At 43.3% G+C, this 17907-nt stretch overlaps 1 protein-coding gene across 1 annotated transcript; it reads right to left on the bottom strand.

Moving 5' to 3' along the window:
- Positions 1-3021: 3021 nt before the first annotated feature.
- Positions 3022-11387, bottom strand: LOC121622411. The gene is made up of 12 exons (XM_041959371.1): positions 10765-11387; positions 10567-10662; positions 10262-10492; positions 10158-10180; positions 9606-9724; positions 9000-9478; positions 5307-5741; positions 5105-5200; positions 4800-5030; positions 4696-4718; positions 4127-4245; positions 3022-3999 (listed from the first exon to the last, which is right to left on the bottom strand). The coding sequence occupies exons 1-12, from the start codon at positions 11167-11169 to the stop codon at positions 3431-3433; spliced, it is 2826 nt and encodes a 941-aa protein (XP_041815305.1). The 5' UTR covers positions 11170-11387; the 3' UTR covers positions 3022-3430.
- Between the last annotated feature and the right edge of the window lie 6520 nt (positions 11388-17907).

Below are 17907 nucleotides of genomic sequence, written 5' to 3'. Positions count from 1 at the left end.
GGTTAAAAACATGAAGACATTAGCAGTAACTTGATGCTGAGCGAGTATTGATCTACTCTCAGGGGGCTTAGAGAGTGCGAGAACACTAGACAGCACTTTATCACAGCACTTGACCATCTAGGCTGGCCAGTGCTGGTCCGTGTGTGTGTGTGTGTGTGTGTGTGTGTGTGTGTGTGTGTTAGAGAGAGAGGAAGAGAGAAAATAACAATGTTATGTACAGTTATTATTCGTAAAATAAGAACAGGTCTTAGTCGTCACAGCTGTCTTTGAAATCCAGCCTCATTTTACTCACGTACATTTTAACCTTGTACTTCATTCAACGCCGAAAAGCAAACTTCCTGTTCCTTCCTTCCTTACCTCCGACCTTCCTTCCTCCCTTCACCGTCTCTCCCAATATCCTCCTGTGAGGTCCTGACTGACACGTTCAATCTGCATTCATAACATTATACAGACCAGACTGAGTAGCAATTAGGTCTATGAGCATGTGTGTGTGTGTTGTGTATTACTGACATTGTGGGGACCTAAACCTGACTATACGGTCACATTGTGGGGACTCTCTCTCCTTATGGGGACAAAACACAAGTCCCAATAATGTAAGTAAGTCACTAAATTTTAGAGTGAAGACTTGAGTTAAGGTTAAGGTAAGGGTTAGTGTTAGGCAAGTAGTGGTTGTGGTTATGGTTAAGGTAAGTCTCCCAGAAATGATGAAAATCATTGTAATGTCCTCAAAAGTGATGGAAACCTGCCTTCCCAATCTGATCTGCTCAAAGTATGTGTGTGTGTGTGTGTTTGTGAGAGAGAGAGAGAGAGAGAGAGAGAGAGAGAGAGAGAGACCAGTAGGGATTTCATGATTATGATTGCTGAGGACACGTGCTGCTCAGATTCTTCAATGATTGCCTCCAAATGCAACTTAAGTGCCAAACAAAACAATAAACTCTACGAGAGAGAGAGTGAGAGATGACAACATCATACACTTGGAGTCTGCTTCTTGAAGATATCCAGACCACAATAACATGAGCAAAAAGTGACCAAAAGGGACCTGAAAACAAGGAGCAGATGGAAAAACAACCACATAAAAGTGCACATGTGTTTCCATGCGTGTGTTCTTGTATCTATATGTTACACTACCTACGCCGCACTAATGCGGGTAAAACTGCGGCGTGCTAACGCAGCATGCCGTGCTCCTGCTTCGATTACATCCTCATTACATTTACTGATTGTTTTAATCATTCGCTAACGTGCAGCGATCCTTTTGCCAGTCCTCCGTCCGCATGTGCAAATCCTCACCCAGCACACACACACACACAGTTTTCCCCTCTGAAGCCAAGCCAAGTCATGCTACATAGGTACTGGTCCCGACAGTCGCTGTCTTCTGTCTCAGACCTTCGGGCCATTGGCACATCTGTCCGTCCTTCTGTTTCGCTCTCTTGTGTTCTTTATAATTGTGTCTTAACTTGATACCTGCTTACTGTTTTGGCTCCGGTTCAGAGCTGCGCTGTCACGCTGATCACCAGGACATGGTCCGCCTTTGATCTCTCATTCATTCATTCATTCATTTTCAGTATCTTTGTCTCTCACTTGTGATTCATGAGCAGCACATTGACGTCAACATGCACTCATGTGTGATGCAGCATATACACACGGATCATTTTTACATGGCTTTAAGTTGAAATTAAATCATCGATGTTACATGTGATTGATCGTCTTTGTAAAGTTCTGGGACTAAACTAATTTCCTCACGGTTATAAAAACAATGCCGCAGCGCTTTGAAAGTCCTCTGATGAATGTGTTTATTTCACCTGATTAGTAGAAAAATGGGACTTGAAGTAAAAAAAACATCTGACGTATCCCACTCAGCGGCTCCTCGTTGCTCTCTGGTCAACGTCGAATGATTGATCGTTCAAAGGGGATTTTCAGAGGAAAAAAAAAAACTTGGATACGCTGGTTTGCCGTCATTCCTTTGAGCTAAAGTAATGTTTATACAGGGAGAATGATGATTTGTAGGGAGAAAAGCACAAAATAAAACAGATTTTGACGAGAGTTTCTATTCCAGAATGCTAAATCTGACAGATCATTGCTCAGCGGCATTAAAGTGTTCATGCTCAGGGATCAATTTTAACTTGAAAGCTATGAACCCTGTAAAAATGCCTACTTAGAAAATGACACATTTCTGCCAAGCAGCCAAATTACCCGACATTCTTGAATTAGATCTTGGATGGAGGTATGAAAACAGCTAACTGTCAAACCTGGAAAGTACACTTTGCCTAATTAAATTCACGGATGAGTAATCACTAAAGCCGACACTCTTTCTCTTCTAGCTTCCTCTAATGACAGACAGACATACGTTGCAGAAAGTTTGAAATTTATCTTGGGTAATCGGGGTAGGGGTGGGGGATCCCCTCATGGCCACATCTGAGCAGATGTCGTCAGTCAATCTGTGATCTCCAACCTTCATTAGCCCTGAGAAAACTGGACTGGTCATGTAAAACATGCAGAGGAATACAAACTGACTAAAAGATGCCTGTACGCCCCTTCCTCCCTCAGTGTGTTCTCTTCTCCCTCGTCCTTTTTCCTCTTTTAATTTGGCCCCTCTGTTTGTTTTCCTTCATTCTTTCATTAGTTGAAAAAACATAGCAGGCATTCCAGCTGTAATACCGCTGAGATTCAGTATCAGTGCGGGGACTCGGACTCATGCGTGTGAGTGTGTCAGCGGCTAACACGGAGAGAAAGATGGCAGCACACTGGAGACGTTAGGAATTGCCTCATAATGATTCATCCCTGTGCTATGCGTGCATGTAGGCAAACGTGTCAGCCACACAGGGGCATTATGGGAATACTGGGAATTCCTAATGAAGACATTCAGACTTACTGAGGGCTGCATTTTGGTTTGTTTTTAGCTTGCTTACAGTTTTTGTGTGTCAGGCACATTGACAGAGACTCAGTTGAAGATCCATACCACTGCAGACACCCTGGACCTAATGCATGATTGATCGTTGCATGACAGCACACGAGATGTTAGCGCCAGACAGCTTTATTTACTTCTTAGGATATATTTGACTTGATATACATTTTAACTGATATTGAAGTACATACAGGTTCAGTCATTTTCATTTATATCATATTATTATTTTTTACATGATTAAACTCTAAAAGCCTGAAATTAAATCACAACAGTTAAAATAAAAAAAATGTTCAACAGAGACTGTGCACATATTTGGCCTTATCTTTGCAAATCATTTAAAACACACAATGATTGACGTTCAGTTATGTCAAACAGATACTCCAAAGATTTACTATTGTGCTTTGTACCATTGTATTTTTTTCAAATTTTAGAAACTTGTGCAGAGCCACAGCAAACATGGATCTGGACTGAACCATAAAGAAACCAGGGAAAGCCCGCACAGTGACGGACAGCACTCAGGTTTACATGTCATTGGTTCATCCAAGTAAGTAAACGAGGCCTCGCCCCCTGCTGCAAAGCAAAATGTTTATCTGGTTGTCTCTTCCTCACTGACAGTTCAGCTGGAAGGATTTTTGCATTCTCGCGAAAATAGGGAAAGACCGTTTCTGTGAAAGTGTGTTTGATGGTGTGTACGAGTGTTTGCCTATCAAGGTCAAAAAATGACAGTATTCCCTGGTCATAATCGAGCTGCACTCTGACCTTTTGGGGAAACGAATCCTTAGATACAACTTTTACAGAATCCTGTGGCGTAAGCTCACGAAGGATATTCGAGCAAACGCACATGTATAGGCCCCAGATCCTTTCATTGACTGGATTATTGGTCCTAGCAGCCACACCAACACCCCAGAAACCCCCCACCTCCACATCCCAGCTGTGTTTTCCAGAGCTGAAGCCTTCAGAGCCCAGAACGTCGTCGCCACGCAGCCTCTCTGGGTTGTCTGGAAGTGGCTGAGACTTCTCTCCTTTTGTTGAACGGGTCAAGTGTTCTGACATAATCAAAAGTGAGTCGCCAGTGTTGGGGTCCAGAGTTACAGGAGCTACAGAGAAAAGAATAGATGACACTGAGATGTTTATCAAAGTAAAGCTTTTACAGCCTGATTTGCTGCACATTCCACTGCATCAGAATGTCAGCATATGGCGAGGCAGGAACATTTCATATCTTACTGTACTGGATTAGACTCTTCATCTTCATCCACACTGTGAACAGCAGGTTCCCAAGGTGTTTGGCCTCGTCGATCAGGGATCCTGATGGAGTTTCTGGTTTTTGCAGGTTGCACTGGGATCTGAAGGTATATTAAGCAGCCACAGATTACCAGTCAAACTTTTCTCAACAGCACAGTTATTCACTTTTTCTTTGGTGCAAAGCAGCAAACACCTTAAAGTTATAATCCTCATAATTTTCATTGTATTCAACCCATTTTTTCTGTTTTATTCATGGCTCATGCATATGCACGTATATACATATGCACAACAGATTCACGGGAAACAAAGCGTGCTGCTACTGGATGATATCTGATGATAAATGTGATTAATTTTTTGTAAATTTGTGTCAGGGTTACTTCCCCACCTTCAATCAAGGGAAGCACAAAGCAGAGCACCCTAAACTTTTTAATGGGACACTTCCAGGACTTGCCCCCACACACTGAATGAGATAGTCCCAAACTACCATCACTTTCCAGTGCTGACTGTCGTCCAGCTGTGCTTTGATAGGTGGTGAGCAGGAAGCAACTTACCGCTTCATTGTGGATTTGACATTCTGTCAGAAAAAGAGAAAACAAATCATTACCTCTGATATTGTTAAACATTGAATATTAAAGATCAGAATATGAATGAGTACCAGCATAAAAGAGATGTCCTCCGCCTTCATCTCCCTCTCTATGGTTTCAATTCTGTCGCTGAGTGACGAGATCTCAGCAGTCAGATTAACAATCCTGATGTTCATCGCTTCAGACTTGAGCGTCGCCTCTTTCCTCACTGCATCGATCCTGGCAGCCTCCTCCGCTCGCAGGAGCTGGTAAAGCTTCTGAAACTCCTCCTTGATCGTCTTCTCCGCCCGCTGAGCCTGAAGCTGTGGAGAAACACCTTTTCCATCAAAGCAGCCGACACGCAGACGACAGGTCTTCACAACCGTCGGTGACTCACCTGGATGTGGCTGGCCATTTTATCACAGCTGAGTTTTTCTCCTTTAAATGAGCCCAGTTTGCTTTTTAGTGTGATCACTTCAATTTTGAGCCGGAGCTACAAATAAGTACACATGCATTACATAAAGAGTAAACAGTAGAATCTACCAACCAATGAACAACCTGTCTCAGCTGTTTTTATGAAACTATACAGACTTGCTCACCCTATGGACTTCTGCTGCTTCGTTGATGGGCACGCAGTTGTGTTTCTTATGTTTTTGAGCATCTCTACAAATCACGCAGACGAGCTGTTGATCATCCTCGCAGAAGAGCTTGAGTTTCTCACTGTGCAGACTGCAGATCTCTTCAGATCCAGAGTCAGCTCTCCGACTCCTCTCTTGCCTCCAGGAGTCAGACAGGTTTCTCAATGCCAGATTTCGTGGAGGCTGAGCCATTGGAAATATTTCCTTACAGACCGGACATGCGTGGAGTTCGCTCTGTCTCCACCACTCCTGCAGACAGTCTTTACAGAAGCTGTGGCCGCACAACAAGATAACCGGATCCTTGAAGATATCGCAGCACACGGGGCAGGTGCAGTCCATCTCTGACGCTGATGCGTTTGCAGCCATGCTGTTGATTTGACTGCTGGTGTCTGACAGCTAACTTACTTTCACTTTCGCAGATTCAGTCTGATTTAGGCAGCCAGCGCTCCGTTTCAGCTCTTTCAGCTCCAAATGTTTCAACAAACACTCACAAATTCACAGTTAGATAAACAAACGACCTGCTTACTGGATTCTTTTCTTTATTTGTGTTTCCAAACACTTCACCACGAGCAGCTTTCAGCCCCGGGCTTCCACCGACTTCTTCCTGTTTGTTTGTTTTTTTTCAGTTCAAAGGGAGGAGTTTGACTTTCTTCTTGTTTTCTCTCTGCAGTTCCGTCCTGTCATGCGCGCTGAGTCGTTATCTGCTGCAGCCACACGCTTAGTCTGAATGTTAGAAACAAAATTGCGCACATCTCAGTGAAGCTTTCCAATGACTGCAGTGTTTACGTCATTTATTCTGTCTTTACGTTGTAGCAGGATGACTGTTGCGCTGGCTCCGTCCTCTGCGCTCTCTCTCTCTCTCTGCTGCCTTGATTAGTAGGCGGTGCTTGGGGTATATATGCGCAGGTACGTAAATGTCCCACATCACTAAAAATCAGTGCAGTGGTGTGGCTCAGCTGGCGCGAGGTTGCGGTGTGGGATACTGGGCTGTTTTCGGCGTCGGCTGGATTTTTATACATCAAATCTGGTTGAACGGTAAGCATCGACCCCCTCCTGTCTGTCCAATCACTGGCGCCGTAGCTTGTTTATTAGCGTTGTGTGTCAGCGGGTGCGTTGGGCTGGCGGCAGGTGATCGCACTCATCCTCTGCGTTGGATCAGCTGATCGCGGTGGTTTTTTCCACCTGAGGTAGGTCTGTTTCATTGCTGCTGCAGTTGTTTTGTAACATTGACTTCTAATACTGGCTGCATTTCTTATTGTATCCTCGCTCTCTGTGCGGCTTGTAGAGCCGCCCGCATCTCGGCTCCCGGTCCCCCCCACGCCAACTCATCAGTCCGCTCCGAGCCTCGTTGTGCGGCCCCGTTAAAGCCGGCCGCCACTCCTAACAGAGCTGCTGTTTTGTTTTCACACTGTTTTACCAATTACCTTTTTAACCCTCAGTTTGCCACAACATGTTCATGTGACTGCTGTAATGTTTGACACTTTGTCCTGTACAAATAAAGTAAAGAAATAGCCTGAATTGGAAAACGTATTAATTTGTACAACCATTTATACAATATCAGGTATTTTGACCATCTCACTGTTCTCCAAATTATGTGCCAAAGTCTACTTCTGTGTATCCTTTAACTTGTGTCATCCATGCTGGCATGACAAAACCATGTATTCCCTTCAGCATTGTTCCCTGCTGAGCCACGTCCTCCACCAACAATGTCAGAACGCACCAGTAGCAGATATTACAGAGATGTAGTTCATTAGTTTATGTAATGAATTAATTTGCAACAGCAAATCCTTTTTGAGGGAAACTTCATTAACATCACTGGGCCTCACCACTGACAGCAGAGTGGCTGCAACCCCTGGATTCTGGTGTTAGAGTCCTGCACTTCGTCTGCAGCGGTGGAATGTAGCTAAGTACTTTTACTGTCTTTTAAAATGCATCTGACTTGTAGTTTGAGTATTTCCAGTTTATGCAGTTTGATGCTTCTCCGCTGCATCTCAGAGGAAAACATCAGACTTTTTACTCCACTGCATTTCTCTGGCAGCTTTTAGCTACTAGTTGCTTTTCAGATTACAATTTTTTCATGCCCCTCGCATCCAGTGAAAACCACGTATCTCTGAAGTTTGTGACTTTGAATTTTTCTGATAAACCGAAGGATGAAGTGTCCCTTTAGGCTGAGGAATTTCTCCCCCTTCAGCTAAATAAACTGCTTAAAAGCTCTCTTGGACTAGCTGGAAAATTCATCATCACAAAGCTGAAAATGGGCCGTTTTTCTGAGCTCAAGAAAGTTGACTTTTTAGAGATGCGTGGTTCTCACAGGACAGCGACGCTACAAGCACATGATGATCTTGCAGAACATGATGCGTTGCTGCAGGTTAAACTACCCAACAGCATATAAATCAGTTAAAATTAGCTCAACTTTAAACATCTACAGCAGTGAAATGCAACATACACATGAATGCAGCCGTAACATCAAATATAATAATGAAACACTGACAGGGACCAGTTCATTGCACAATCAGTACTTTTACTTTCAATACTCTGATAATGTTGCTGATCATATATACTTTTATTTACAGTAAGGGTTTGATTGCAGGACATTTACTTGTAGCGGAGTATTTTCAGTATTGTATTAGTACTTTCACTGAACAGCAGTAAAGGATCTGAATACTTTTTCCACACTTGTGCTGTCACCACGTCATGATCATGGAAACAGTTTAGTAATACACAGCAGTAATTATTAGGAGACAGGGTTGCACGACAGCCGAGCAGAAGCCGAACTGCACACCCTGCGCCCGTGAGGAGAGGGGGCTGCAGGTGATGGAGCTTGTACACAGGAGGACACTACCCAGCCCTGCCCACACCTCACATTCACTCCCAGGCAGCAGCAAGGTACGGGGGTGGTCGGGAAAAACATATTTACATTTTGTGCTGACGATTTTCCCAAGTTGCAAAGCTATGGCATCACAAAAACGCGATTGGCCGGTTGCAAGGGAGACTCTCGAGGGGCCGCTGCAACCTTCGAGACCGAGCTAGCACTACTGCTGCAGAGTTAATCTGTAGCATGTTTACAGCCGGTTGTGAGTTATTATTACAACATTATACCGTGGCCAGTGAATTCTTAACTCATCCCTGTGCTGTGCATGCATATAGGCAGACATTTAAGGCTGTCTGGGAGTACTGGAGATTCCTGATGAAGACATTCACACTGAATGAGAGCTGCATTTTTGTCCATTTGATTTTTTTTCAGCTTGCTGCCATTTTTTTTTTTTTTTTTTTTTAAATCAACCACACTGACAGACAGTCATCAGAACTGCAGATGCCCCGGACTCAGCACGTGATTGGTAATTGCACAATAGCACACCAGATGCCTAGAATCACAGAGCTTTGACTGCTTCCATCATTGCAAAAGCTGACATGTAGCTGAAAAACAACCAGAGCTCAAAACACATTTCACTTGATATTTGATTTCAGTCTGAGCACCTTCTATCCTTTCTAGATAAACTGCCCCAAAACCGGGAAACATTATGAAAACAGCAAAATTGTCTTAATCTTGGTCTGATCAACAATATTTACATGACTAAACTGTAAAAGTCTGTTTATTAGCCTTTAAAACAGTTGATGTATGCATCAAGTTATAGCACGTCATCAGACCCTCACTGACAGTTCAGCTGGAAGGATTTTTGCATTCTCACGAAAATAGGGAAAGACCGTTTCTGTGAAAGTGTGTTTGATGGTGTGTACGAGTGTTTGCCTATCGAGGTCAAAAAATGACAGTATTCCCTGGTCATAATCGAGCTGCACTCTGACCTTTTGGGGAAACGAATCCTCAGATACAACGTCATCACTTGCAATTTCATGCAGCCAGACATGGCAAGTGCACACGTAGATGCCCCAGATCCTTTCATCGACAGGATTCTTGGTCCTAGCAGCCACACCAACACCCCAGAAACCCCCCACCTCCACATCCCAGCTGTGTTTTCCAGAGCTGAAGCCTTCAAAGCCCAGAACGTCGTCGCCACGCAGCCTCTCTGGGTTGTCTGGAAGTGGCTGAGACTTCTCTCCTTTTGTTGAACGGGTCAAGTGTTCTGACATAATCAAAAGTGAGTCGCCAGTGTTGGGGTCCAGAGTTACAGGAGCTACAGAGAAAAGAATAGATGACACTGAGATGTTTATCAAAGTAAAGCTTTTACAGCCTGATTTGCTGCACATTCCAATGCATCAGAATGTCAGCATATGGTGAGGCAGGAACATTTCATATCTTACTGTACTGGATTAGACTCTTCATCTTCATCCACACTGTGAACAGCAGGTTCCCAAGGTGTTTGGCCTCGTCGATCAGGGATCCTGATGGAGTTTCTGGTTCTGGCAGGTTGCACTGGGATCTGAAGGTATATTAAGCAGCCACAGATTACCAGTCAAACTTTTCTCAACAGCACAGTTATTCACTTTTTCTTTGGTGCAAAGCAGCAAACACCTTAAAGTTATAATCCTCATGATTTTCATTGTATTCAACCCATTTTTCTGTTTTATTCAACGTATATACATATGCACAACAGATTCACAGGAAACAAAGCGTGCTGCTACTGGATGATATCTGATGATAAATGTGATTAATTTTTTGTAAATTTGTGTCAGGGTTACTTCCCCACCTTCAATCAAGGGAAGCACAAAGCAGAGCACCCTAAACTTTTTAATGGGACACTTCCAGGACTTGCCCCTACACACTGAATGAGACAGTCCCAAACTACCATCACTTTCCAGTGCTGACTGTCGTCCAGCTGTGCTTTGATAGGTGGTGAGCAGGAAGCAACTTACCGCTTCATTGTGGATTTGACATTCTGTCAGAAAAAGAGAAAACAAATCATTACCTCTGATATTGTTAAACATTGAATATTAAAGATCAGAATATGAATGAGTACCAGCATAAAAGAGATGTCCTCCGCCTTCATCTCCCTCTCTATGGATTCAATTCTGTCGCTGAGTGACGAGATCTCAGCAGTCAGATTAACAATCCTGATGTTCATCGCTTCAGACTTGAGCGTCGCCTCTTTCCTCACTGCATCGATCCTGGCAGCCTCCTCCGCTCGCAGGAGCTGGTAAAGCTTCTGAAACTCCTCCTTGATCGTCTTCTCCGCCCGCTGAGCCTGAAGCTGTGGAGAAACACCTTTTCCATCAAAGCAGTCGACACGCAGACGACAGGTCTTCACAACCGTCGGTGACTCACCTGGATGTGGCTGGCCATTTTATCACAGCTGAGTTTTTCTCCTTTAAATGAGCCCAGGTTGGTTTTTAGGGTCATCACTTCAATTTTGAGCTGGAGCTACAAATAAATGCACATGAAATAAAGAGTAAACAGTAGAATCTACCAACCAATGAACAACCTGTCTCAGCTGTTTTTATGAAACTATACAGACTTGCTCACCCTATGGGCTTCTGCTGCTTCGTTGATGGGCACGCAGTTGTGTTTCTTATGTTTTTGAGCATCTCTACAAATCACGCAGACGAGCTGTTGATCATCCTCGCAGAAGAGCTTGAGTTTCTCACTGTGCAGACTGCAGATCTCTTCAGATCCAGAGTCAGCTCTCCGACTCCTCTCTTGCCTCCAGGAGTCAGACAGGTTTCTCAATGCCAGATTTCGTGGAGGCTGAGCCATTGGAAATATTTCCTTACAGACCGGACATGCGTGGAGTTTGCTCTGTCTCCACCACTCCTGCAGACAGTCTTTGCAGAAGCTGTGGCCGCACAACAAGATAACCGGATCCTTGAAGATATCGCAGCACACGGGGCAGGTGCAGTCCATCTCGGACGCTGATGCGTTTGCAGCCATGCTGTTGATTTGACTTCCTGCTCGTCTCTGACAGCCAACTTACTTTCACAGATTCACTCAAAGTCGCTCAGCCAGTGTTTAGGCTCGATATTTTCTATTCCAGGCAGCTTCCACAAAATTTCCAACTCCTAATCCTAGTTACTGGGTTGTCTTTCTTGCATTTGTTCATATATTACCACAGGCAGGTAGGAGCGGTCCAGTCACTTCTTCCTGTTGCGTCTGTGAAAATGGGGCTTGTTTGTCACCCTTCGCAGTGACTGGTATCACAGTAATCTGAGAAAGAATGAGGAAAGAAAGAATCCAACTTATCAGACTGTTTCCTACCATAGACCATTTATGACCTTTGCACACCTGACTAGTGTAAGGGAGGAGTAACGTTAAGCTGCTAAGTGCAAAGTCACATCGGATTAAAGGTCACTCTTTGTATTGGTGCAATAGTTAAATGAGAATACTTAGGCTTTTTATAACAAGTTTCAAAGGAAAACTGTCAGACTAGTCAGACTGGTTGTAAACAAGCCGACTGTTAAGTCAGAGACAGACAGAGAGATGGAAGATATGCGCTTTATAATGATAAAAATGGCAATATTAAGTCAGTTTGATGATTTGAAGGCACAACAACTGCGTTGCCAAATATTAGGAATATTAAGTTAGCAAATACAATATCTGCTGATTTAACCACTCTCACTTCTGTCATCTATCTGACTACAGAGATAGATACCGATAACGATGTCTCTGTGAACCTCTAGTGTGGATTAACTTTTAGTCACTGGACACCCGTGACACAGGATTTTATTTACAGTTCTACACGACTGCGCCAGTATTAAACTGTATAGGCAAAAGATAGTGACCGTGAGGCAGACAGGACCAGAAAGGAAATATGACCAAACCTGAACAAGCAAATTAGAAGATAGGGAGAGGTCGCAGGTAAGAGAGTTTTAATCAATATCTTGAAGAAGGATGCAGGACTATTTTCTCTGCTCTGCTCTTGGTCTTTATCTCCTGATTTTAAAACGTGAAAACTGTCAGAAACTCCTGGAGTTTTAAAATCCTGGCAAACTAACACAAGCAAGTACAGGATTTAGACTAGAGAACTAGATCTAGACCTGTATTCAGGAACAATCCACCTTATCGCCTTGTTTGGTCATGATTCAGTTTTGAGGATCACTGATTAACTCACATATACACATATACAATACCAGTCAAAGGTCTGGACCCACCTTCTCATTCATTGGTTTTCCTTTACTGCTTATTATTCTCAACATTGATTGACGATGATAATGTAGACATTAAAACTTTGACATAACACATACCGAATTATATGGCATTTATGGTAACTGTGTGGTGAAAATCTTTCAGAGAGATTTCCAGTCTAAGGACCATAAATTATTACTTCCCAGAACTGTTTTTCCAAGATTCCACCTGTTAAGCTCTGCAGCTCTCTTCTGGAAGAAGGTCTATGTATAAGAAAAATATACGAAAGAGCTAAAGTGTAAACTGCCATATTAGCATGATAAAAAGTGGAAGAAACCACTGCAGGTAATATGTTGATCCAGTTTGCTGCAATCACAGCTATTTATGTTCAGTTCAGAGGTATTAATGAGGTCTGGAGAAGGTTTCTTTGTTTCAGTGCATGCAATACTCTTCAGTTTATGAACACACACATGCTAAAAAAAAAAAAAAAAGTATTTTCCCTGGAAAACAGGACCAGAATTTCTATGAAATACTCAGTTCACAGTTCCTGCTCTTGTAAGACCTCTCCCCAATGCTCGGTGGTGGGAGTGGATGAGGGCTGTAACATCACATATCCTGCAGGAACAGATGGGTACAGGATTTCAAAACAGTCCTGCAGAGCGTACCAAGTGAAGCATTCACAAGTTCATTTTACAGTCTTGTTCACATGCATTGCATGCAAGGATATTCCTTAATAGCAGGCCATAATATCAGAGGTGTCTGAGGAGACAATCTATAAATGTATAATGCACACTGTAGAGATTTGGTCACATTTAAACACACTGAATTTCTTTAACCTTACTTCAGCATCTTTTTCTTTGCAGTACTCTTACACATCTCTCCTTCTCTCTCTCTCTCATGCGTTCACATTAATGCTCAAACTTAAACTACCCACATCAAATTCACAGCGGTGAAAATCACAAGCGATTCGCCCCCTGACCGCTGCAGCAATAGCCATCAAAGGCTAACCGTTTTAACATGACAGCGCACACCACCATGTGGCCGGCTAATGTGGCTGCTCTTTACCTCCTCTCTGCCTTTTTCTTTTTCTCACACAGACTTTACAGGAGAACACTTCAAGGTTTTTAATCTGGCCTTAATCTGGTCTCTTTTTTCACTCTCTGCCATCACAAAAACAAATGCATGACATCCAACGTGAGAGCAAAAAGCTGCTCCAATTATCCAATAATCCATCTGTTCTGATGTTTCATAAAACCACATTTTGTAGTTGTGCACATTTGCATTTTGTGTACCCTGCAAACTCCTAACATTTGAGTGGTATGAGTTTGAAACTGATATTAAAACAGTTATTAGCAAAAAGAAAGTTCAGTGTTTTGGTTTGTTTGCTATGGTTTGCTCTCAGTGTGTAAAAACCTGACTGCCTGTCCACCCATATCTTCAACAGATAAAACATAGTTACATCACGTCATGATAATGTCCCATACAGTTTACCAACTTTTCCCACTTACTCTTTCTCCGCTGGTGTAATTATTAGGGCTGGGGATAGTGGTGCGGGGGAGGGTTCTTGCGAGACTGTTCCTATACTTAAATATTATGTCCATAACCATAAAACATTCAATCCACATAAAGCCAAGTGCTCTGGATCTGGCCACAGTAGCCTCCCCTGGGTGGTGCAGTAAAACCGCCCAGAGCCGCCATTAGGTGGAGGGAGCTGGAAGAAATACTGGACAGAGGCCGGGACCGAATGAGAGCCAGAGCACAGCTGATGGTAAACTAATTTTGTTGCCCCCTCCCCTTCTCAAAAAAAAAAAAAAAAAAAGTGAAAAACACAGGCAGTACGTGTTGTGTTCACACACACAGTGTGGGACACACAGACTGTGCTGTATAATGCTTCCACACAAGTGAGGAGTCTCAGAGGACGCTCAATGTGGGACAGAACCTCTCTCCCTCTTTCTGTCTCTTCCCTCAACTGCTCTCACACTCACTTGATCACCATCTCACCAAGTAAGGCATATGCTCCATCATTTGCCTTGAGGGACAAAAAACTGGGAAGGAATTCAGCGAGACACTGCAGCACTTCTCTGCAGAGCCTTGGAGAGACGTGCTGCATTTGTGCGTATTAACGGCGCTCAGCTGCACAGCTTCGCTGTCCATGAAACAGAGGAAACACTACACAGGCCTAAATCTGGACTTGATATTCAATGTGCACTACTTCAAATGAAGAGAGGAAAACATCAGTCATGTTCTTTGCATGATAAATTGCTCCAATTATGCCTAAAAGGGTTGCATGTTAATGCCAGGAATCATTTTGTAAGAGCATATGTCGAGATATTAAATGTTAAATGTCTTCATTTGAAATTAAAACAGCTTTTCCTGCCACATGAAGGCTCGAAGCACCTGTGACTAAAACCACTCTCTGTCCATCTGACGCTCCAGAGCTATTTTATAAGCCTATTCACCGTTTGACCAATTAAGGGATAAACTGACTGCAGTGATTGCAGGAGGCCACACACAAAGAAACTTAGAACAGGCAGAAAAGCCTAATTAATAGATAGCTATAACTGCCCTTTACTGTATTATGTTTGTCTCTTTCTGTCACTGGACACGAATAAAGAGTCAGCGAAAAAAAGTTGTAAGTGTAACCGGAGCAGCAGCTCCTCGGCAGGACATTACAGGAATTTACGATGTGTTAAATGTTTCCTTTGTTCCTCCCTGTGGCAGCTCGCTCCGGCAATTAGGGAAGGCAGCGGCCTGCAATGAGCTCATTATCCCCCCCCCCCCATGTCCGTACCACAGCGTCTGCATCTAACATAATTGTTGTGCAGAATTATTTGATAGATTGATACTTCCAGTACTAAGTCATATCATATGGCTTGCGATTCAGCACCATTTTAGCACGTGTTCATAAAAAATAACCCTTGCACTTGCAACTTTGTCTTGCTGACAGAAACGCGAGGTAGCGTGCATTCGACTCGGACACCGCCATCTTAATTACCAGAGAAGATTCATTTAATATCACTTTTGTTTTTCTTTCCATATTGTGGTAAAATCTGAAACCAACCGTGGCACTTTGCCAAAGTCTAAAATGCCAGCAGACTTTTCTTCTGCGTGCTCGGCCCCTGAAATAAACCCCATGCGCCATTCCATTTGGCAAACCAATTTGGGATGGAGGGTAGGGGCAGGAAAGGGAGAGGTATAGGTTAGCTGTAGTAATAATCATAAATCACCTCTGAAATGCTGCCATGTCACATGCCGGACCACGCCACTAATGACCAGCCCCATCTTTCACCGGGTATTTTTATCTGTGTGCCCTGACACTCGACTTCTGGAAGCGTCCTCTCGTTTTACGTCGTCAGCACCTCGGCCCAGCCTGAGCACAAGTTCCTCACATATCTATAAATACCAGCCAGCTAAATGGCATTTTCTCTCACCCACCCCCTGCTTGGCAAGAACCAGAAGCTCTGTGACTTGGCAAAGCAGCCCGCAGTCCTACGCCACTAAACATCTTGGGGCTTAGCCCCCCGCCCCAGCATCACCCTCCAGAGAACAGCTGGCTAAAAAAATAGATCCATCTGCCACTGCCTTCAAATTCCAAAGTGGTTTCAGTGTAATTAAACAAGCTGAAATTGGTTTTCATGAGATTTAGTATAAAGTAGCAAACATTAGCGCACTGGTTCAGTTAAAGACCAACTGTAGGATTAATCTCTGACATTGCAGGTGTAGTTAAAGCATCAACATGTACTATTACATGTTGACTCATGTAAATACTCACAGACATGCTCTCTCACACACACGCACACACCAGAAACACACAAACACCTGTACATGCTTCCTATGTGCAGAATGTTCTGCCAAGTTTTTTAAGCTTGCTGACATGTGGCACTAGAGACTGCAGGTCAGCGACAGCCTCCTGCTATTTTGGGCTCTGTCATAGCTTGAGGTTTTAATTTATTCTGCCAGAATGTGTCAATCACAGAGCAGCGGGGTCCAGGCCTGAGGCTGCTGAGAGGGAAGCAGGACTTGTTCTCGCTGAAAGAGTTAAACAGGGTGAAAAACACACTGATTTTATGAGCAATCATCTGCTCGTTGAAATTTCCCCAACCCTCCTGACCATGCCGCAAAATTTACAAAAACAAAGTTTTTAATCCACTTTTTTCTAAAAGTTTGCTGTCAAACACAGAAAGAACTTCCTTTCACTGAGGTGGGAAGCCAGAGAGGGATCATGCCCGTCTTGCTGCATTAGCGACTCCTATTGGTTGTTTGGGGCATTTGCATGAAAGAGGGGTGGGACCTGGGCTGCACGGCAGGTTATGCTGTGTCAGTGAAGCACACTGATGACAGGTGTAATGGGCCTCAAGCAACAACCATTCATGGTAAAGATTTGTACTCGTATGAGTAATTTAACCAAGTGTCTACACCACTGACTGTAAATAAAGATTTTAATTTTGATTATTTTACAAAAAAATGTAAGAAAATGTAGTTAAAATTATTCTGTGAATTACAATATTATTCTATTGCAATATAAAAACAATAAAGAAATTAATCAACAAGTGTATAAATACTGTATATATTTATGTATGTAAAAAAAAAAGTTACAAATAATTTTTTTAACCGCCACGGCACGGGTCCCCCTGGTGGTTTGGGTGCTCACTGCAGTTGCTCATAATGCATCTGTTAACTCTTGTGTCGACAAGCTATAGGAGAACTTTTTCACATTCATCTATTTTCTGGGGACATCGTTTATGTTAATGATCACACTGGACTTGCAACACATGTATGAAGAAGCCTCATGGAAAAAGTATGAGGGATTTAGGATAAGAATAAAAACATGCTCCTGCATGAGGCCCAATGAATCACGCAGGCGGCAAGTATGTGCAGCCCTTTGGAGGAGTTCAGGCTCCATAATGGACAGCAGCTCCAACAGTGGACCCTCACACAGTTCTGTTTATACTATATTGGGTTTCAGCATAGACAACACATGGATGTCCATCATGCAGGCCCTCGATGCCATGCGTTGTATCACATTTATGTTTATGAACATTAGACTGATGTTGTCAAATGCATAGATATTCTTCAGTGTAAAAAGGTGTGTTCTCTGTGTTACTGTGGGCGTGGAAATAGAAATAGAAATAAATGGATTAAATTAACTAAATCTTCCACCAAAAACTTAATGGTTTGATGACAGAATGAGCAGCATCTAGTGTAATCTCCACATTGTGGTTAGTGAATACACTGATTATTATTCTCTCATTCTCTATCTCTTGGGGGCAGGCCACTGTTTGCCATGCCAGTGCCTGTCCGCAGGCCATGCCAAGTGTTTGAATTCGACCCTCCCCACGTCGTGCCAAAACACACACACACACATCAGTCATCATGTGATGTCACGCCTACTACGCACGGCATCATATGACTTTACAGATCCTATCCTGTGTGTTTCTGTGTAATAAATGACTAAAAGCACCTCGCAGGATGGCAAACCAGGCCTCAGATTCTGTGTGGAATTTGCATCCCTCCCTAACTTCACTTGGGTCGCCTCTCAGGGTCCAC

This window comes from Chelmon rostratus, chromosome 18 (genome assembly GCF_017976325.1).
Source record: "Chelmon rostratus isolate fCheRos1 chromosome 18, fCheRos1.pri, whole genome shotgun sequence".
In the NCBI taxonomy this organism is placed as follows: domain Eukaryota; kingdom Metazoa; phylum Chordata; class Actinopteri; order Chaetodontiformes; family Chaetodontidae; genus Chelmon; species Chelmon rostratus.
Note: the sequence above shows the minus strand (reverse complement) of the source record. Positions and strands in the feature narration are given on the sequence as shown.